This window comes from Elephas maximus, chromosome 22, assembly GCF_024166365.1.
Source record: "Elephas maximus indicus isolate mEleMax1 chromosome 22, mEleMax1 primary haplotype, whole genome shotgun sequence".
NCBI lineage: Eukaryota > Metazoa > Chordata > Mammalia > Proboscidea > Elephantidae > Elephas > Elephas maximus.
In genome coordinates, this window is record NC_064840.1 from 56750193 (window position 1) to 56772723 (window position 22531).

The window sequence follows — 22531 nt, forward strand, 5'->3', positions numbered from 1 at the left end:
CCATGGTAGATTCAATACTCTTTGCCAACACCACAATTCAAAGGCATCAGTTCTTCTGTCTTCCTTATTCATTGTCCAGCTTTCGCGTGCATATGAGGCGATTGAAAATACCATGGTTTAGGTCAGGTGCGCCCTAGTCTTCAAGGTGACATCTTTGCTTTTGAACACTTTAAAGAGGTCTTCAGCAGCAGATTTGCCTAATGCAATGCGTCTTTTGACTTCTTGACTGCTGCTACCATGGCTGTTGATTGTGGAGCCAAGTAAAATGAAATCCTTGGCAACATCGATCATTTCTCCATTTATCATGATGTTGCTTATTGGTCCAGTTGTGAGGATTTTTATTTTCTTTATGTTGAGTTGTAATCCATACTGAAGGCTGTGGTCTTTGATCTTCATCAGTAAGTGCTTCAAGTCCTCTTCACTTTCAGCAAGCAAGGTTGTGTCATCAGCATAAGACAGGTTGTTAATGAGTCTTCCTCCAATCTTGATGCCCCATTCTTCGTAGAGTCCAGATTCTGAGATTATTTGCTCAATATACAGATTGAGCAGATATGGTGAAAGGATACAACCATGACGCACACCTTTCCTGACTTTAAACCATGCAGTATCCTCTTGTTCTGTTCGAACGACTGCCTGTTGATCTATATACAGGTTCCTCATGAGCACAATTAAGTGCCCTGGAATTCCCATTCTTTGCAGTGTTATCCATAATTTGTTATGATCCACACAGTTAAATGCCTTTGCATAGTCAGTAGTTTTTTTTTTTTTTTTTAAGGTGGTAAATTTTTAATGTGCTAAGTCTTTTAACTTCAGGTTCAGAGCTTTTGCTATCTTATCTACCCCAGGAGAGGTTTTATGAATGTATCTTAATAATCACACTGTTGGGATTAGAATTTTGCTGCCCTCCCTTAGCAGAAATGCCCTATTTATCAGTTTTAAGATTAGAAAGAAGAACTTCCTAGGCAAGAAAACATGGAGAAAGGGAAAGAGAATGAGCACAAGTTTGAAGAAACAGACGGGATTAAATCTGACTTCCTGGAAACCCTGAGACCGTGTCTTCACACTGGTGGTGGTTTTCCAGTGCTTGCACACTGGCATGCTGCTTCTCCCTCAGCTGTTTTTCACATTGCCAGGGTGGTGCCTCTGCCTTTGTCTCTGGGGCATGGTTTATCAGCTGGGCTATCTGGCAAGTCTTGTAACCTTTTGGAGCCGCTGTTTTCTCATCTCTAAAAACTGGGAATTAAAAATGCTGCCATCCTTATCTCATGGGTTTTTGTGAAAATTGCATGAGATAATGTATTTGGAAATGCACTGAGAACTGCAAATCCCGATACAAATCTGAGGGCTTGCTTTAACAGGAAACACCAGAAGCTTTGCCTCCTCGGTGTGACTATCTCCCACACAAAGGCTGCTCATTTCAACCCCTTGCACTGTCAGACTCATTTGGCTGAGTCAGTCACTCCCTGAGCAAGTATTTATCAAGGGTTCAATACCTAACTGGTACAGTGATCAGTGTTATGGAACCACGGGAAAGCATAAGACAAGGTCTTCATCTTTCAGGAGTTTTAATCCCACTGGAAAGAAAATAAGCAGTTAGAAAGCACTGAATTAAAAGTAGCATATGACCCTGTACCAGGTGAAGAGTAGCCGGCTCTGCTTGTTTGTAGAAGGCAGGGATGGAGAGGGCCATGGTAGAAAAGAAGAGAAGTGGGGCAAAAAGGAATCAGCAGTCCCGGTGAGCAAAATGTCAGTGGTAAGCAAGTGAGAAGCATGATGTATGTGGGCATACAGGGAGGAGAACAGCCTGACTGGAATAATATAGTGTGTTTTGGACTCAGTGAAGGTAAGTTTGAGTAGGTGTTGAGAGGCCAGGTTACGGAAGAGGCATCAGTCTTGTCTTATGTATTAGTTTTCTATTGCTGCTGTAACCAATTACTGCAAATTTAGCACCTTAAAACAACCATTTATTTTCTCATAGTTCTTTGTGTCAAAAGTCTAGCATGGTGCGGCTGGGTCCTCTGGTTATTAGGGTCTCAAGGCTGAAATCAAGGTGTGGGCCAAACTGGATGCTTATCTGGAGGCCTTGGGGAAGAATTCACTTCCAAGCTGATTCGGGTTGTTGGCCAAGTGAGCCAACACTCCCTGTTGAATGTCAGCCAGGGCTTGTCTTTGCTCCTAGAGGTGCCTGCATTCCTTCTCATGCTTTTCACGTGGCCACCTCCAGCAGTGGTGGGTGGACCCCCTCGCGAAAGGGCTTTGAGCAGGTTCATTATGGTTCCAACCCCTACTGAGAATTTGCATTTCTAACAGGTTCCCAGGAAGTAATATGTAAGAATCACCTGGGGGCTCTTGTTAAAATGTAGATCCTGATTCAGTGTATTTGGGGTGGAGATGCCCATTCTCAGCAGGAAGCTTGTTAGAAATACAAATCTCAGTAGAGATTTGAACAGGAATGAACTGGTTGGAAGCCCAGCTCTCATAATTAGAATCTCTTTGCCTCCAGCTGGAGAAAGTTCTCTGCTCTTAAAGGCTCCTGTGATTAGATTGGACCCACTGCGTAATCCAGGATAGTCTCCCTATCTTAAGGTCCATAAACTTAATTACATCTGCCAAGTTCCTTTAGCCTCGTAAGGTAACATATTTACAAATTCTAGGGATTACGGCATGGACATCTTTAGGGGCCATGCTGCCTGCCACACTCTGGTGGGCAATGGGCTTATAGTGCAGCCCTGCCATTCCTTACCCGAAACCCCCTGGGCCCAGATATGTTTCAGATTTCTTCAGATTTTAGAAAGGTAATGCTGTGCATATACCATATATTATATGATGCTCCCAGCAAGGTTTGGGGCAGCATTCTGTAATCAGATATTATAAATACTGTGAATAGCCTCATGCGAGTTCTGGCCAAGTTTTGCCTTCAATATGAGTTATATATTTTCAGAGATTTTTGGATTTTGGAATTGCGGGTAAGGGACTGTGGACCTGTGGTCGGTTTTGAGCTATGGTAATATGAGAGCAAGTGTGGTAAAATACAGCACAGAACTGACAGGAAACCAGAACTGGATTTTCATTTCGACTGTCTCTGCAGGACTTGATTTTCCTTATTTATAAAATGAGAGAATTTTTAATGTTTACTAACACTAGAGCACAAGTGTCATTACTTCACAGACCTACACCAGGGCAGACTTCACTACTAGATCATATCAGTGATGAGCCAGGGCACGACCTCACATCCATGTCTACAGAGTGCTCTAGCCAGCTGGTACTACTACGTCACAGGAGTTAACTGTAGAGATGGAGTCTGTTTTCTCAGATGATTCCTCATATGTTTCCGTCCAGCTCTAATCATTTGTGATCTCAAAGCAACACTCATGTGTGTGACCTGAAGTAGAATATTTCCTTATATGCCTACTGGCTGTTAAAGAGAATGTCCATACAGTTTCAGTGGACAAGTCACATAATGAGGTTTAGGGTTTCATTTCAAGCAGCAGTTAGGCGGAGCAGTGATGTACAAGCCCAGTTATACATGGTCAAGGTTGGCTCTGCCTCATTTCTGTAAATAAAGCAAAATAATGCATTCTTCAGTTAAGTAATAGTACATGGCAATCCTATCCTGGGCTTGTTTCACCAGAGTCCTCCACTCTCCAGACTCAAAACTATCTTCTTGGTGAAAATGTCAGTTTTACCCAAAGCAATCTATAGGTATAATGCTATCCCAATCCAAATACCAACAGAATTCTTTAATGAGATGGAAAAACTAATCACCAACTTTGTATGGAAAGGAAAGAGGTCCTGGATAAGATAAGCAAAGCATTATTGAAGAAAAATAACAAAATAGGAGGCCTCACAGTACCTGATCTCAGAACCTACTATACAGCCATGGTAGTCAGAACAGCCTGTTATTGGTACAACAGACACATAGACCAGTGGTACATTATCAAGAACCCAAACATAAATCCATCCACCTATGGTCAGCTCACCTTTGACAAAGGACCAAAGTCCATTAAATGGAAAAAAGATAGTCTTTTTAATAAACAGTGCTGGCAAACCTGTTGTCCATCTGTTAAAAAAAAAAAAAGGAACAGAACCCATACCTCACTTCATATAAAAAAACTAACTCAAAATGGATCAAATACCTAAATATAAAACCTAAAACAATAAAGATCATGGAAGAAAAAATAGGGACAATGCTAAAGGCCCTAATACATGGCATAAATAACTAACAATGCACAAACACCAGAAGAGAAACTAGATTAACTGGGAGCTCCTAAAAATTAAACACTTATGCTCATCAAAAGACTTCACCAAAAGATGAAAAGAGAACCTATGGACTGGGGAAAAAAAAATTGGCTATGACATATACGACAAGGGTCTCATTTCTAAAATTTATACTTTCAGCATCTCAATAACCAAAAGGCAAATAATCCAGTTAAAAAATGGGTAAAGGATATGAACAAGACTTCACCAAAGAAGACATTCAGATGGCTAACAGACACATGAGGAAATGCTTGTGATCATTAGCCATTAGAGAAATGCAGATCAAAACTACAATGAGATACCATCTTATCCCAACATTACTGGCACAAGTCAAAAAAACAGAAAATAACAAATGTTGGAGAGGCTGTGGGGAGATTGGAACTCTTATGCACTGCTGGTAGGAATGTAAAATGGTACAACCACTGTGGAAAATGATATGGCACCTCCTTAAAAAGCTAGAAATAGAAGTACCATACCATCCAGCAATCCTACTCTTAGGAATATATCCTAGAGAAATAAGAGCTGTCACGTGAATAGGCACATGCACACCCAGGTTCATTGCAGCATTATTCACAAGAGCAAAAAGATGAAAACAACTTAAGTGGTCATCAACAGAGGAATGGATAAACAAGTTATGGCACATACACACAGTGGAATACTATGCAGTGATAAAGATCAATGATGAACCCTAGAAGCATCTCACAACGTGGATAAATCTGGAGAGCATTTTGCTGAGTAAATTAAGTCAATTACAAAAGGACAAATATTATATGAGATCACTATTATAAAAACCCAAGAAAAGGTTTACACACACGCACACAAAACAATCTTTGATAATTATGAGGGAGGGAAAGGGTGGAGAGGGGAAGCCACTAACCAGATAGTAGACAAGTGTTAACTTTGATGAAGGGAAAGCCAACAGCCAATATAGGGGAAGTTAATACAGCTTGACCAAGACAAAGTCATAGAAGCTTCCTAGACATATCCAAACACCTGAGGGACTGAGTTACTGGGGCTGAGAACTGGGGACCATGATCTCGGGGGACATCTAGGTCATTGGCATAGAATAGTTCATAAAGAAAATTTCCTACATCCTACTTTGGTGAGTAGCATCTGGGGCCCTTAAAGCTTGGGAATAGCCATCTAAAATGCATCTCTCGGTCCCGTCATTTTCGGAGCAAAGGAGAATGAAGAAAACCAAAGACATAAGGAAATTATCAGTCCAAGGGACTAATGGGCCACATGATCCGTAGCCTCCCCCAGCCTAAGCCCAGAACTAGATGGTGCCTGGCTACCACGCCACGAATTGCTGTAACAGGGATCACAACAGAGAGTCCCAGACAGAGCGGGAGAAAAATATATAACAAAATTCAAATTCACACAGAAAAACCAGACTTACATGTCTAACAGAGTCTGGAGGAGCCCCAAGACTATGGCCCCTGGACAACCTAACTCAGAACCGAAGCTACTCCTGAAGTCCACCTTTCACCCAAAGATTAGACAGGACGATTTTTTTTTTACAAAGCAAACAGTAACACATGTGAGGAACATGCTTCTTAGTTCAGTCAAGTATGAGAGTCCAAATGGGCCACACCTGCCCGAAAACAAAGACAAGAAGGCAAAAAGGGGTAGGAAATCTAGACGAATGGACATGTGGAACCCGAAGTGTAAAGGGAAAGGGGGAAAATGCTGACACATTGTGGAGATTGCAACCAAGGTCACAAAACAATTTGTGTATAAATTTTTGAATAAGAAACTAATTTGCACTGTAAAGTTTCACCTAAAATACAATTAAAAACAAAATAAAACAAAAACACTTTTTCTTGGCCCACCTGGGAAATAACTAGTCTCCTTACATAGGAAGAATACATGTTACCAGGTAGAATCCCCGGGTTCCTGCTCGGCATGACTTGTATTGGCCAATAAATGGGAGAACAGGAAAGACACCTTTATTTCATTGTACAAGGAAAAGGAGTCAGTTGAAGCTGTTGCTGCCAAGACTACTTGCCAAAGGTGGGCAGACAAGTTACTTTTAAAGGGGTTTACAAGTAAGGGGTTCATACAAGTTATGCCAGCAGCATTCTTAATCGTACTAAGCAGGCACAATGGGGTTTACATATAGCCTCCAAACAAAAAAAGCAGGATTCAAATGCAAAGCTGGGGTAGGGGACAGAAGCCCAGCAAAGGAAACAGGGTTTTTAATACAACACTATGGGGCTCTGTCTCATATAGAGAGCTGTACCCTTGTGTCTGTGCAGCCATTTTTTTCAGTGGTTAAAAGCTCATGTGCTAACCAAAAGGTCAGCAGTTCGAATCCACCAGCCGCTCCTTGGAAACCCTAGGGGGCAGTTCTACTCTGTCCTATAGGGTCGCTATGAGTCGGAACGACTCAAACACAACAGGTTTGGTTTTTCTGGGTTAAGCAGAATACTGAACAGCCCAATCTGAAATATTTGCATTTGGATTGTTTTACCAAGTGTACCTTAAGGACAGTAAAGAGATAACCAGTTTATAATTTAATTAGCAAATGGCTTCACGCAAGGTGATCCTTTCAAGAACAATGGAAGATTTGCCCCACTTCTAAGAGGAAAGAATTTCTGCTTCATCCTTAACCACAAGAAGCCAATCTGGGGTTATTTTAGATGAGTTGTTTGATCCCTGCTTCAGGGGTGTAGAAACGTTAAGGTTAAGTCTTAGAATACTTTCCTAATAATCAAGATAATTTTTATAAAAAAAATTTTTAAGGATATATTTATGGTTGGTTTAAAATTTTTGGTTTTACCAAATGGATACCTGATTAAATACCAGATTCCTAGAAATTGTCCTGCTAACACGATAGAAGAGCTCTAGTCTGGGGTTAGGAGTCCTGGTAGCACGGTGGTTAAAGTGCTTGGCTGCTAACTGAAAGGTCTGCAGTTCAAACTCACCAGCAGCTCTGCAGGAGAAAAGATCTGGCAGTCTGCACCTGTAAAGATTACAGCCTAGCTTTAGAGGGTAGTGGAGAATCCCAGAAACCCTATAGGGCAGTTCTACCCTGTCCTATAGGGTTGCTGTGAATCGGAGCCAACTTGATGGCTTACAGCAACAATGGTCTGGGAATGGAGGCTTCGTTAGAGGCAACTCTGTGGCTTTGGACAGTATCCTGAAACGGATCAAATCGCTGTATAAAATAGGGATTAAATTTAGCAGCACTGATATTTTATAAAGGAAGCTGAAAAAATTTATGAATGTGGGGATTTTTGCCCAATATCATCTGATGGAAGCAGCAAGAATTGTCCCCTGGAGTTCTTTGGTCATAAGATGCTATTTTTATCGTGAACCCAGCCTCAGTGCATCCATTTTGGAGATGAAGAGTTGGAGGCACAGGGAAGCTGGGGGGTTTGTCCAAGCTGAGGAGGAGGCTGAAATAATCTGTAGCTTAGAGCTGAGTATGTAGTTTTGATTCTGCAAAGCCCTGGTACCCTCTATGCACTATCTGCCCTGTCCTTGGTTTTGGCTGATACGGCTTGGGAAGCTCAGTGGATGATGCTGTTCTTAATACTTAGTGAGAGTGTTGTCGTCCTCGGTGGATCACAGTGAGCACTCGGTGTTGCTGGGGGCCTGTCACTGAACTGGCAGTGATGGTACATGCCCGAATTCAGCTGTCCTTCAGCCAGGCTTTGAGGCATGCAGGTTGAGAAGCAGATGTCATTCTCAGGAAAGAAGACAAGTATTATGGAGAGTTAATAGGACCCAGAGACAGGGACAGATGACGTGCCCTGTGAACAGCATCGCCCTCCTGGGGGGAGTTTCGGTGAGCACTGGGAGTCCCCTGGGCTGAGTGGAAATCCTTCGGGACCTGCAGTATGGACAGCCCTCTGAATGCAGTCAGTGTCTCACCTCAACCTCCTTTCCTGCAATAGAATTTAGGAGGGAGCAGAGCATTTCCGAGCATGGTTGGGAGAACGGCAGAGTAGGCTAATGCAAAGATAAACCTCTTTGTGTGTCTGTGCTTATATATAATTTGTAGGCTGGGAACTTATTAATCAGTGGTCTGTCCTTGCCCCTGAAGAGACCTTGAATAAAACTGTATCTGCTGACTTTTAGATTTTATCTCCAAAGAATTATTCTTTGTTTTTATAGAAATGGCCTTCAGAGTGGACCACACTGTAAAACAGGAGGTTAAAAAAAATTAGAACATAAACATCTGGGATTCAAAGCATTAAAAAAAAAAAAAGAGGAAAACCTTGCAGCTAGCAGATTAAAAAACCTTGAGCAGAATTCTTACCCTTCAAATCTTCTTTAACCAAATGGAGTTAGAGATTCTGGACTTTTAACCCTCCACCCCCACTGTACACACGCGCATCACACACCACATACCACACCCCCCACACTCAGCCTTCCTCACACACATACCACACATTCCCTACGTACACACTACACGCATGCCCATACACCCCTCACACCCCCACGTGCACGTACACCACACCGTCCCAAGGCCTTAAGCTTTAGAAGGTAATGGAGAATCCCAGAAAAAGACTGATACAAAACTTGTCATCTGTCACTTTAAAAACTGATAATAAGAAAAATACTCTACTAAAATATACATCCTGATTATAAACTTGACATTGAAACCATGGTGGTTTCAGAGAGATATATAAAAAAAAATATGTGTATATATATATCAACAAAACTCGCTGCCATTGAGTTGATTCCAACTCATAGAAACCCTATAGGGCAGAGCAGGACTGCCTCATAGAGTTTCCAGGGAGCGCCTGGTGGATTTGAACTGCTGACCTTTTGGTTAGCAGGCGTAGCACTTAACCATTACACCACCAGGGTTTCCTGGGTGGTATCGTGGTTAGGTGCTACGGCTGCTAATCACAAGGTCGGCAGTTCGAATCCACCAGGTGCTCCTTGAAAACTGTCAGTTCTACTCTGTCCTGTTGGGTCGCTATGAGTTGGAATCAACTCAACGGCGATAGGTTTTTATATGTGTATATATATATTATATCTTATTTTTGTTGCTGAGACTATACACAGTAGAAAAAAAAACATATACCAATTCAGTAATTTCTGCATGTACAATTCAGGGACATTGATCACATTCTTCAAATTGAACAACCATTCTCACCTTTTCCAAGTTGTTCCTCCCCCATTAACATAAACTCACCTCCCCCTGAATTTCTTATCTGATCTTCTGAGTTACTGTTGCCAGTTTGATCCTATATGCATATGGATCTTAGAAGAGCACAGTGCTCAAGACAGACGTTTCTTTACTAGCTAAGCTAAACTATTTGATTGCACAGCTACTTAATGTAATTGCCGTCAATAAGTTGTATACCTGTAAAAAGTTGAATTGGCCGAAGTTGGGCGATAGATAATATTTACAGCAGCAGCTGCTGAGGCTGTTTGTGTACAGCCAAACCTCAAGGGAATTCCTTTCTTGGTTTAGAGATTTAGAGTCATGATTTCATGGAACATCCCGGTTAATTGGCCTAGTAATGTGTTTAGTGCTTCTGCTCTACCTCCTAGTTGATTGCATAGTGCCTGGGGTCTTAAAAGCTTGCAAACTGCCACCATTCAAAGTACAGCCATTGTTTTCTATTTGCCTGGAGCAACAGAGGAAGGAGAGTCAGGAATAGGAGGAGGAAATGGAATATGTGGATAGTTGCTCCCATGAACAACTGCCTTCTTTGCCCTGAGACTAGAATTTTTATTTAAAATGGCACAACTCCTTTTGATGATTTAAAGTATAGGAGAATACTGAAGCTTGGTGAGGAGGCAGGGTTGAGGAGCCTGGACCCCAGAGTAGATGCACTGTGCCTGGGCTTGGGGAACCCTCTTGATGTTGCCTGGCACCTCTCTGCAGATAGTATTATTGCCCATTCCTGAAAGGGAGTTGGGGTCACACTTAAAATAAAGGACTCCAGTGTAAACAGAATGGTAAAATGTATTCCGGAAATGCAAGCTAGAATTTTGAAGTTTTGAGTTGGTTGTGAAGAAAAAAAAAAAGAGATGAACCTATCCAAAACCAGAAATTGTTTCCCTTGTTGTATATTCCCTTCTAGCACACATGAAGGAAGTATTTCATTATTATTTCTGTGACAAGCCAAGTATGGGGCGGGGTGGCGGGGGGGAAGTATGGGGTGTACCAGGTAAAAACGACAAGGAATTAATTGTTCTTATTTATTCGAGTGGAGTCATAATCAGAGACTTACACAATTACCAAGTAGTTCCGTGTAACCGTAATGGGATTTCATGGTAGTTTGTAGAATATAATTTTATGTAAGATAGAATCATTAAATTCTACAGCCTTAAAGGGCATTTAAGCCATTGTGTGTGTGTGTGTGTGTGTGTGTGTTTTAACAGTATCTTATATAAAAAGCTTAAATACAAAGTAAATTATGGAAGAGAAAAAACAGAATTCGTTCTAGTCTTGAGATTTGTACTTTCTGAAGTTGGTAATACAGCATTATTTTATATGATTGCTAATTATATTCGCAGTGATTCACTTCTCCAGCTTCCTAGGAAATGCTTAGTAGGCAACTCCCTGGGTGAGAATGTAAGAGCAGCCATTGAGACAGTCATATCTGAGATTCTCTGTCCCAAGAACCCTCACCGGCTCTGCATTATTGCGTTTCCCGAGGATGTTGCTGCCCAGTTCTGCCATTTACACAGCGCTTTGTGGTGTGGCAGGGAGAAGGTGCAGTAGGAGGAGACGGTTCTTTATCAAATATGACAGTTTAATGCTCTAATATGTTCAAAATAAATTCAGACACTAAAGAAAATCCCTTCAGTAAAGATGTGCCCTGAAATCACACATCGCATTAGAGTCTGCCATACGTTTAAGTCAGGGTCTCCAGAAATCTCTGGGCATAGATTTTGGTAGGAACAATGTTAGAGAAACGAGGAAAAGAGTCCCCAGTGTCTTCCTTGTCCTAGTTCATGTTGTGGTAAAATCACTGTACAGGGAGCGTGTACCATATTTTCAGGAGTAAAATTTATGGTCCCGTTCTTCCATCTTGACAGTCCAGTTGGCCTTAGGAAAATGTCTCCATCCTTTATGTGTTAACTATTCTTTGCAACTTTATCAAAGCAGAGTTCTGTTATTCTGCCCTCTTGCTACTTTGAGAACAGCAAACTAAATCCTGGTATGCTCAAAAGCTTAACATTACAGTCATTACTAGGAAATTCCCTTTTTATTTAAAATGGTTAGAAATAGATGACCTGGTTCTTTCAGTGACCTAGTTAGCAAAATCTGGGTATGTTATACCCATACCCATACCCATGCCCATGCCCATGCCCATGCCCATGCCCATACCCATACCCATACCCATACCCATACCGATACCCATACCCATACCCATACCCATACCCATACCCATACCCATACCCATACCCATACCCATACCCATACCCATACCTGTCGAGTCGATTCCGACTCATAGCGATTCTATAGGACAGAGTAGAACTGCCCCAGAGGGTTTCCAAGGAGCGCCTGGTGGATTCCAACGGCTGACCGTTTGGTTAGCAGCCATCTTAACCACTGCGTCACCAGGGTTTCCGGGTAGGTTATAGACCATCAATTTTCAGAGAATTGGAATTGAGTTTATCTTGATCAATATTAAAACCACACCAAATGTCTTTTAATGATTGAGAAAGCATTTAATGGATTTACAGTGCCTTCATTCTGTCAACGAATACCTGTTGAGGCCCTGTTAAGTGCCAGGCACAGTTCTGTCTGTTGGGGATCCAGATGGCAGTGAGTTCAGTTGACATGGTCTTTGCTCTCACGGAGGTTATTACCCGACCAACTGTTCTGAGAAGAAATGCCATGAGTTTAAGAGATGGAAGAGAACAGGATGGTAAATATTTAATCTGGTAGTTTGCTTTAAAAAATATACCCTCAATTTTAGCCTGTTAATTCATCATTTTAATTTTTACCATAAAAATCATGTGCTAGTGATAACAACTCAAGTGTCCATCAGTATATGAATAGATACACAAAAGTGGTGTATACACACAATGGAGTGTAGTTCAGCCATAGAGAGAAATGATGTTCTCGTACGTACTATGATACAGATGAACCTTGAAAACTTTATGCTGAGTGAAATAAGTCAGACACAAAAGAACAAACGCTGTATGATCTACTTAGATGAAATAGCTAGGGTAGGCAAATGCACAGTGACAAAAGCTTACTAAGGGCTGGGGCGGGAGGTAGGAGATTATTAACGAATACTGGATTTTTCTTTGCGGTGATGAAAACCTTATGGAAATAGACAGTGGTAGCATTGTGCCACACGGTGAATGTAATTAATGTCACTGAATTGTACACTTAAAAATGGTAAAAAAAAAAAAAAAAAATGACGATTTTTTTTACCTTTCTAATTTTTTTTAATAGTTTTTATTGTGCTTTAAGTGAAAGTTTACAAATCAAGTCAGTCTTTCGCACAAAAACCCATATACACCTGGCTACACACTCCCAGTTACTCTCCCCCTAATGAGACAGCCTGCTCTCTCCCTCCACTCTCCCTTTTCATGTCCATTTCACCAGCTTCTAACCCCCTCCACCCTCTCATCTCCCCTCCAGGCAGGAGATGCCAACATAGAATAATGACAATTTTTTGTTCTCTATATTTTACCACAAGAAAATTTAAAAAATCAAGTGCTAAAAATGTTTGGTTTATTGGGACTTTCTGGCCTGTTTGGAAGTAAAAGGCACTTGGCATTTGTATAATTGCATAGTTCTACTTTTAAGCAAGTGAATGTTAACTTGTTAAGTTAGAAGCCAGAAAAAAACTGGTTTTCAAACCAGTTTTAAAAATGAATGTAATTAGAATAATCCTTCTCATGTGGCATGCAGTCTCTGGGGAAATATAATTGCTAACCATGTAATATTGATGTTGCTAGCTTCTGCTTACAACCCAGTTGCTCATGTAGATTTGAACTGCTGTTTTTTGGAGTTTAGCAGCAATTATTTTTTGTAAGCTCTCATTTCACCAGTCTGGATGGGCTAGACTCCCAGAATCGCGCTGGGATCTGCACCAAGTTGGAGAGAATCATTTTCACATGGTGTCTGCAGGAAGTAGACTAGCTTTTTGGATGTTATTAGCTGTTCGGTTTTCTTTTTATTTCTTTTGGAGCTTTGGCATAAATATTCCATGACAGTTTTCATGTTTAGGTGAAGCAGCCATGAAGCAGAATGAAACATGAAACACATGTGAAACGTTGCCCCTGGAGTTTCGGGAGCTGCAGAAGTCTCTGTGATGTAGAAATGGAAGATCACTGTGGAGGCTTCTATGCATGAGAGCTTACATATGTTCTCTGTGGAAGGCCCTGTGGCAGGAGCAAGCTCTAGACATGGAGGTGTCACAAGTTTGAGTCCCTGCTCTCCTGCCCCTTAGCAGTTTACGTTAGGTCTTTGGTAAGGGGATGATACTGACTCTGACATTCTCACGAGGCTGACATGAAGGTGAAATGATGTACTTGAAAGTGCTTTGTAAGCAATCTTTATCCAAATAGGTGGGTAGTTTTCCTCTGTTTCTTTTGCCCCTAGGAGTAAATAAAGAGTCCATTCCTGGGAACACAGCATCACATAGGATGCTTCAGAGGACATGGTACCTTCTCTAAGAAGCCCCTTCATCTTCATTCTGGAATGCTCAGAGGCAGCTCTATTTCTGAGGTTGTCTCCTCTGATATTGGCATCGTAAATCATCACTGTCAAGTCCATTAATCTGGCTCTTTTTTAATAAAGGGAGCCCTTTTGTATTGAACTGTTTTCAGTCCCTTACATAGTACTTGGTGTTTGTCCTGGATTTGTAGAACATGCCAGTGTATCCGAATGAACCTGCTTTATGAAAGGCTTGATTAAGTTCTTCATATTATCCTAACACTTTGGAATGATGGCAAATCCTGGTTCACCTTGAAAAGTAGAATTTTTATAAGTGTGGACCTGGTTCTTAGTATGTGTGAATAGCTTCAGAGTTTACAATCTATTTTAGACGATATATTTGAATAGAAGTATTAATCTCAAGGGTGGTAGTTAAACTAATCAGTTATTTATATTAAGACTCTATTCAAGAATGTTCAGCTTTTAAACTTTCGTTTACTAAGAAACAAATAGAAACCCTCCAAAGCCAAAGAAAGCATGTCAGCTCTGACCACCATCAGTAGATGGTGTCAGCAGTCACAATGGCCACTAGAGTCCTTGGCTTCATGTGCTTTACACTGTCTGGTGCATGTGTCCTCTGCTTCGAGTTATTTAAAAAAATATTAACAACCCCATCATATCTGATAAGTGCAAAAGCAGTAAGCATACCAAAAGTGCCGATAAGAAAAAGGCATTGATGAAAGGAAAAAACTAATTTAAAAAATCCAAGTGCTGAAGAAGCAATAAATATTGCAGGCATGCACTGAATGAATCGTTCAATAGCAGGAGTAATTCTGAGAGATAAAGAATAACTCGTACAATATGTTTAAGGTGTTGTACCCTTGCAGATGTCAGCAGTTGGCAAGGAGATAAAGAAAAAGTTTGATAAAGCAGAAAACACTTGAGTATATGGGTTAGAAGATTAGTGTTGGATGCCTGATAGACTAATACTAATTTGGGAAACAAACTAAGAGATCGTTTAAGAGCTTAAAGGCTGAGCAGGGTGAAGGTGCCAGCGACAAAACCTTGGTGCAAAGCTCTGCCAGTTGTCATGGATCCAGGTCCTTCTGGAATGAATGAGTGGTGAGGCTGGGTATGCAGATAACATCAGGAGAGCAGTGTCTACAATACTTCAAGGCAGTATCAAGGGAAAGTGGCTACCTGCCTCCTAATTTTCAACACAGAAGAAACTGTCTTCTTTGCAAAATGATGCCCCAGAGATCTTGCATTTGTTCAGGAAAGAAGAATGAGCCTGGTTTTAAAGCTAGCATCCCTTACGGTGGAAATGCATTCAGGAACTGTAAACTCAATCCCTTCAGAGTCATCTTTGACTTTTGCTATACACAACTTGGGACATTTCTGACCTGTTCATAAATAGAGGAACTAACTGGTTACTGTACTTTACTATTTTAGAGGCTGAGTGGATAAGCATCTGTAGTGGATTGAATTGTGTCCCCCCAAAGTATGTGTCAGCTTGGTTAGGCCATGTGTGGTTGTCCTCCATTTTGTGATTTTCCTATATGTTATAAATCATAATCTCTGCCTGTGGTTAAAGAGGATTAGGGTGGGAGGTAACTCCCTTGGTCAGGCCACATCCCTGATCCAGTGTGAAAGGATTTTCCCTGGGGTGTGGCCTGCACCATCTTTTATCTCTCAAGAGATAAAAGGAAAAGGAAGCAAACAGAGAGTTGGGAACCCCTTACCACCAAGAAAGCAGCACCAGGAGCAGAGCACGTCCTTTGGACACAGGGTCCCTGAGCCTTGGAAGCTCCTAGTCCAGGGGAAAATTGAGAACAAGGACCTTTCTCCAGAGCCGACAGAGAGAGAAAGCCTTCCCCTGGAGTTGACACCTTGAATTTGGACTTTACTTTCCCACTTTACTGTGAGGAAATAAATTTCTCTTTGTTAAAGCCATCCACTTGTGGTATTTCTGTCCTGGCAGCACTGGATAACTAAGAGGGTATCCTTTCTAATATTAAAATGTGACAAATTTGAGACAGAACGTGCTGAGTGACAGTTGCAAAACCTATAGGATTCATTACTTTGCCAAGTAATAAGCATAAAGAGTTCTTTTGACCTGCCACTCGTTTTCTAAGCGCTATAATGATGATACAATGGAAAAGTATTTAAGCTCTTGGACAAAACAGCGGTGTAATCCTGAGTGAGCGGCGCAACTTCTCTGAGATCCAGTTTCTTTTCAAATATGGGCATTGTATTATCTATCTCTCGGAGCTGTTGTGAGGAGTAAAAATAATATATGTTAAGTAACTAACACAGTTCCTGATCGTAAAAGGCATTCAGTGACTAGACACCATAAGTGGAATTAGTATTAATAGCACTCCCCATGGTTAGTAAAAAATCTCAGCAGACAGCTTGAAAGCTTCCACCAGCAATGATTGTGACCAGTTTTGTTAGTTAAGGTAGACTAAACTTTTGTAACAAAAAGACCCAAATGCCAATGGCCTCTCTTCTTTCTTGTAACAGTCCAGGACGGATGTTGGTTCATATGGGCTCCGATCCACAGAGTCATTCAGGGACTTAGGCTTTTGATGGCCTTGCTGTCTTCAATAGTAATGTGGCTATTAGCACCATTCCAGCGCAAAGGAGGGGGGAAGTGGCTTTCAGGAGTGTGTGAAGGAGCTTTTAAAGGCTGCACTGGAAGTGGCAAGTGCCAGTAATCACCTGCATTATGTTGGAATACCTGCTAGGGCTGCTGGGAAATGCAGTGTTCCTGGGTAGCCCTATGCACAGCTACTGTGAAAGAAGGAAGAACTGAGGTAGCTGGCAGTTTCTGCCACAGTGGTTTATTGCATGGCATTGTAACGACCCTATAGTATCTTCTGTGGACCACGGTGAATATTGGTACCAACTTTTCACTGACAGTTTCTGATTAATTTCAACATTCAAAAATGAATCCTCAGGCACAAGGCAGATAGTGCACGGAAATTTGGGTCGTGTGTGGATATTTGGGCTAGGAGAGAAGAAGAGGATGCTGGGACTTGGCTCAGGCTCTGCACCCAGGTCTGGGAAAGGGTGACAGGAGCCTGTGTAATTGACCTGATCTTAAGAGGCACCTGGTGTGATAACACCAGCTCAGTCACAGTGCCAGAGGGGTTGGCAAGTGACAGGTATGGATGACACCAGAGAATCCAGGCAATGGATCTGGGAAGCCTCCTTGGCAGGAGTTTCCCACTGGGAAATCCATCTGGAGCTGTAGAAGCTTAGACGCTGGGCTGGGTAATAGGAGCAGGGGGAGAAGAAGGAGGGGAAGAGTACAACCCAAGCAGGAAAGGTGGTCAGGGCTCCCAGGCACCAAACTGACATTACAGGCATGTCTCCAGTCCTAGGGGAAAGCAAGACATTATGCAGAGTTAAATGTCAGAGACTAAGGCACTGCTCTGGTCTAAGTGAACACTGGGTGGGCCAGAGCAAGGGTTAAGAGAGGAAGGAGAGAATTTAAACTAGAGAGTAATGTCATCCCAGAGGCCCAGGGACCAGATGGCAGCAAGACACACGAACCTATTTATCACAACCAAACCACCAGCTCCTGGCTCTTGGTGATAATTTCTAAACCGTATTGAGGCAGGAGGTGTAGGCTTCACAGACCTGCTGCCTCAGGCAGAATTTGCTCAGGAACTCAGGTGCTGGTGGGAAACGCTGGTGGATCCAGCTGTGAGAAGCATGTGGGGGTACATTAGGGAACGTTGAGCTAGGGGAGGCATTGACAGATTATCTTCTGAAATTGCTTTGCCTCTCTAAATGGTAATTTAAAAAATGTGTTTCATTTAATTTTTAGTCACCCTCCAGTTCTCCAAGAAGTATTCAACAAATGTTGGCAGATTCTATCAGTCGTATGAAGGCATGTGGATTTCATCAGGTAAAATACTTAGATTCTGTCTTCAGGGGGATTAATGCATCACCATGTTCTCTAATATTTCACAAATTGGTAAATTAGTCTCAGGCAGAAATGAAACTAGGCAACAGAATGAGAAATCTGTCTTAAAAGCTGCAAACTCAGTGATTCATCTTTACCCATTTATCCAAAGTTGGGACAGTATCAGGAGCAGATGCAGAGACATGTCTGCTAAGCTCCTCATTGAAGATATAAAATAGAGCCGATACCCCGGACTGCTGAGCTGCGAGGGAAGAGTGGTTTCAGAGAGCATTTAGTTTGGCAGGAAATGGTGAATTAAGATTTTGTTATTTATGTGTTCCTTGTTTTTGTGAGCATGCGCTTTTACAAGGAGGACTTCTTGTGCCATCCATGTCCACTGTGCCAGTAACTCCTTTAGGGCACTGATAGACAGTGAGGTTCTCCGTACAGGCCAAGTTCCACTTCCTCTTTTATGCTAAAATGTTATCTTATCAGACATTGCTTGAAATAAATGAGGCAAAAGCTAGGCCTTGGAAACTGTAGTAGGATTTGACCCTTAGGAAGACTTAAAGAGACAAGACTTAAAGAGATACTAGACTGTGAAGAGAACGGTTCTAGTGGCCAGAGGCCTGAGATTGGATTGTGGTGGAGGCTGGCTCGAAGGCCTGAGATTGTGCTGTGGTGGAGGCTGGCCCCGAGGCCTGAGACTGGGCTGTGGTGGAGGCTGGCCCCGAGGCCTGAGACTGGGCTGTGGTAGAGGCTGGTCCCGAGGCCTGAGACTGGGCTGTGGTGGAGGCTGGCCCCGAGGCCTGAGACTGGGCTGTGGTGGAGGCTGGCCCCGAGGCCTGAGACTGGGCTGTGGTGGAGGGTGGCCCAAAGGCCTGAGACTGGGCTGTGGTGGAGGCTGGCCCCGAGGCCTGAATTCCTGTGGACAGTGCAGTTGATTCCCTGACTGCTCTGTAGGGACAGGTATGAACTTGGGTCACTTGCATTTTGGAGATTTTCAGAAATCATGATGACGTTTTGGATTGTGGTTCCCCTGTGGATACCACTGGTATAAACGTATTTCTTTCTAGTATAGCAGCAATAGCAAGTCTGAAAGAAATTTTCAGCAGTGTTGCACAGATCACATTATATCATTTTAATGCGATGACACTTGAGAAACACAAAGGGTCCCTTTAGTCATTCAGCGAACATTTATTGAGTATTTCTATGTACTAGGCACATATGTGCTAGGCTCTCTTACAGCCATTGGAGATACATTTGTGAACAAAATAGATTAAAACCTCTGCCGTCAGGAAAATTTTATTCTGGATGGGGGTGACAAATGAACATATATCTGAAGTCAGGTGATAATAAGAACCATGGAGGAAAATAAAGTACAGGATGAGGGAGCTGAGGAATGCTAGGATGAAGGTGGGAATTGATATTTCATGTAGTTGGAAACCCTAGTGGCTTAGTGGTTAAGTGTTATGGCTGCTAACCAAAGGGTCGGCAGTTCGAGTCCACCGGGCACTCCTTGGAAACTCTATGGGGCAGTTCTACTCCGTCCTTAGGGTCGCTGAGTCAGAATCGACTTGACGGCAGTGGGTTTGGGTTTTTTTGGTTATAGTTGGTTAGAGAGAGCCTCCCGAGGAAGATAGTATTTGAACTGAGACCTGAAGGATCTGAATGGAGGTGGAAGCCATGTGGATCTCTGGGGAAAGAATGTTCCAGGCAGCGAAAATAGCCAGTATAAAGTTATAGAGTCAGGAGCTTACTTGACGGGGTCAAGGAACAGCAGAGTGGTCAGTATGGCTGTAACGAATAAATGAGAAGGGAGAGGACAGCAGAGAAATAATGTAGGCATTGTAAGGGATTTGGAATACAAATGTTATTTAAAGCCATGAGCCTGGATGAGATCATCTAGAGAGTAAGGCTGGAAAACAGAAGACATATGAGCTCTGAGGCACGTCAGTGTTTAGACTGGGCCTTGACTTTGAAATAAGGGGAGTTGGACTAGATCAGTGGTTCTCAAATATTTTAGATGTGACTCAAGTCAAACTTTCAGCTTTCACACCCTTTTATGATAATACCCAGGGCCATGCACCATTCTGTCTCCTTTCCTCTAACTTAAGAAATTTTATCTACATTTGAGAGAGTGAATGAGAAAATGACTTGCCAAGCTTCTCTGTAAAATAAAGGTAATAGCATGGAGCCTTCTTTCTCAGTGGGGAATTGTGAGGATCAAAGGAGGCAACTCCTTTAGAAGCAAGGATGACATCTCACGTACTTTGGATGTGGTATCAAGTGGGACCAGTCCCTGGAGGAAGACAGCATGCTTGGTAAATTACAGGGTCAGTGAAAAAGAAGACCCCTAACAAGATGGATTGACACAGTGGCTGCAACCATGGGCTCAAGCATAGCAGTGATTGTGAGGATGACGGAGGACTGGGCAGTGTTTCGTTCTGTTGTACACAGATAGGGTGGCCATGAGTCAGAACCGAATGGATGGACCTAACGACAACAATGAGGCAGCTGGGGGCAGTGGTAGTTCAGTGTTAGAATTACCACCTTGCATGAGGAAGACCCAGGTTCAATTCCCAGCCAGTGCACCTCTGTGCAGCCACCACCCACCTGTCAGTGGAGGCTTGCAGTGTTGCTGTGATGCTGAGCAGGTTTCAGTGAAGCTTTGAGACTAAGATGGGCTAGGAAGAAAAGCCTGGTCATGTACTGCTGAAAATCAGCCAATGAAAATCCCATGGATCACAACGGTTAGTTGTGTATGGGGTTGCCATGAGTCGGGGGTGACTCGATGGCAGCTAACAACAATAATAAGGAAGCTGGCGGGAAGGCATTCTGTAAAGTATTTCCATCAATTGGTGGGGACAAGAGGCTTTCTGTATGACATACATGGACTTGGCCTCATTTTCTGGTCCTCCTGGATCACACTGACCTCTGCCTCCACACCTTGAACTCTGTGCACCTGAAGCAGTCTCTAGCCTCAGCTTTCCTGCCCCTTCAGTTCTTAGCCTTCACCTTGATGTGCCATGCTTGGCTACAGTCCCAAGTCCTTGATCCACATGTTTCTAGCAAAACACTTCTAAAAAGGACATGATGGTTTTCTAGACAGAGAAAAGAAAGGCAAGCTTTTAAGGATTTTGCTTAAAGTACATTTTCTGGAGGAATTCTTGGACAGTGAAACTCAGGACAGGTTCTAAGTTTCCTGCGTTTTGAACAAATACAGTGGTCAGGGCCAGATCTCCTCTCGTTACTCTGTGAAACTCATTAATTTTGTCTCCCTTCCCACTGTGCCCATACCTAATTACACTGCAGATTAGAAAGGAATATGATTTACTAAATATTCCTTTCTAATCAGACACTTGAGTATTGTCTTCTCAACCAAATACCAGCTGTATTATTATTTTTTTCCTTAAGTAAACTCACTTTTTAAAACTTTTTGCTTATCCTAAGCAATAATAGCCATGATGTCATAGTTCATTGCCATAATTATGTTTTTATAATTATATTAAAATAAATACATATGCATGTGGAAGACGAACAAAGCTCTGCTTTTAAGGGTTTTTTTTTTTCCCTGTTTAAATTTAGACACTACTAACAGTAATTTTTCGACTCAAGGGCACTGTGTTTTGGGTTTTAGCAGTAATTTGGGGCCCAGGCAGCACAGCTGTTAAGTGTTCAGCTGCTAACCAAAAGGTTGGCAGTTCAAATTCACCAGCTGCTCCTTGGAAACCCTATGGGGCAGTCCTACTCTATCCTATAGGGTTGCTCTGAGTCAGAATCGACTTGATGGCTGCGGGTTTGTGTTTTTTTTTTTTAAGCAGCACTTTTATTTTTGTAGGCTTGTAAACAGCTTCAGCGAGATGGCAAATCATAAGAGTTGTTTCAACTACCAGAAGCTGCTCTGTGGTTTTTATAATATTGACAAACAAAGGGGCTTAGCTTTAGGAAGGAAAATAATGTAAGAAAAGAATGCAACAGTAATTGCTTCAAAAGTTTAGTTCCATTTGAAGTACAGTTTATGAAGTATCACTGTCAATTACATTAACTGAGATTTATGACTTTCCACAATGAGCCAAAACAAGTTTCACAGTATCAGCATTTATGTTTTAATTACACAGAAATAATTTGACAGCAAGAAAATTTTTAACTTTTCTGGGAAAACACAACAGAAAAAACAAACAAACAAAAAACCTGTCATTTCTGACAGAGGACAAAGCATGGTCAGGCTGGCTTGACTCTTTGAGTTGTTCCATCAGTTAGCTAACCAAGGCTTTTATTTAGTTCAGTGAGTTGTAAATTCAGTTTTCTTACAAGCACTCAGAAGGCCGTGTCTAAATAAACCAAGTACTTTTTAGGGCTGAATGATCGGGTTTGTGCCTTGGTTATCTAGTGCTTCTACAACAGAAATACCACAAGTGGGTGGCTTTAACAAACAAATTTATTTTCTCACAGTTTAGGAGGCCAAATTTAGGGTGCCAGCTCTAGGGGAAGGCTTTCTGTCTCTGTCAGCTCTAGAGGAAGGTCCTTGTCTCTTTGAGATTCTGCTCCTGGGCTGTCTTCATGTGGCTTGCTGTGTGTCTTTCCTTATCTGCTCTGCTGGTTTGTTTAATCTCCTTTATATCTCAAAAAGAGATGGACTCAAAACACACCCTACACTAATCTTGTCTCATTAACATAACAGAGACAGCCCATTCTCAAATGGGATTATGACCACAGGCATAGAAACAAACAAACAAAACCAAACTCACTGCCATTGAGTTGATTCC

The 22531-nt window shown here is 42.1% G+C and overlaps 1 protein-coding gene across 4 annotated transcripts in view; it reads left to right on the forward strand.

Annotated features, from left to right (window-relative positions):
* SH2D4A (SH2 domain containing 4A) overlaps positions 1–22531 on the forward strand; it is an 85141-nt gene that overhangs the window by 32588 nt on the left and 30022 nt on the right. For 3 of the 4 annotated variants that reach the window (XM_049866032.1, XM_049866030.1, XM_049866031.1), the window contains exon 5: positions 17685–17765. The exons of the other annotated variant lie outside the window; for it this stretch is intronic. In XM_049866032.1, coding sequence (XP_049721989.1) covers positions 17685–17765 — 81 coding nt within the window. The remainder of the gene's footprint in view (positions 1–17684; positions 17766–22531) is intronic. 4 annotated transcript variants of the gene reach the window in all.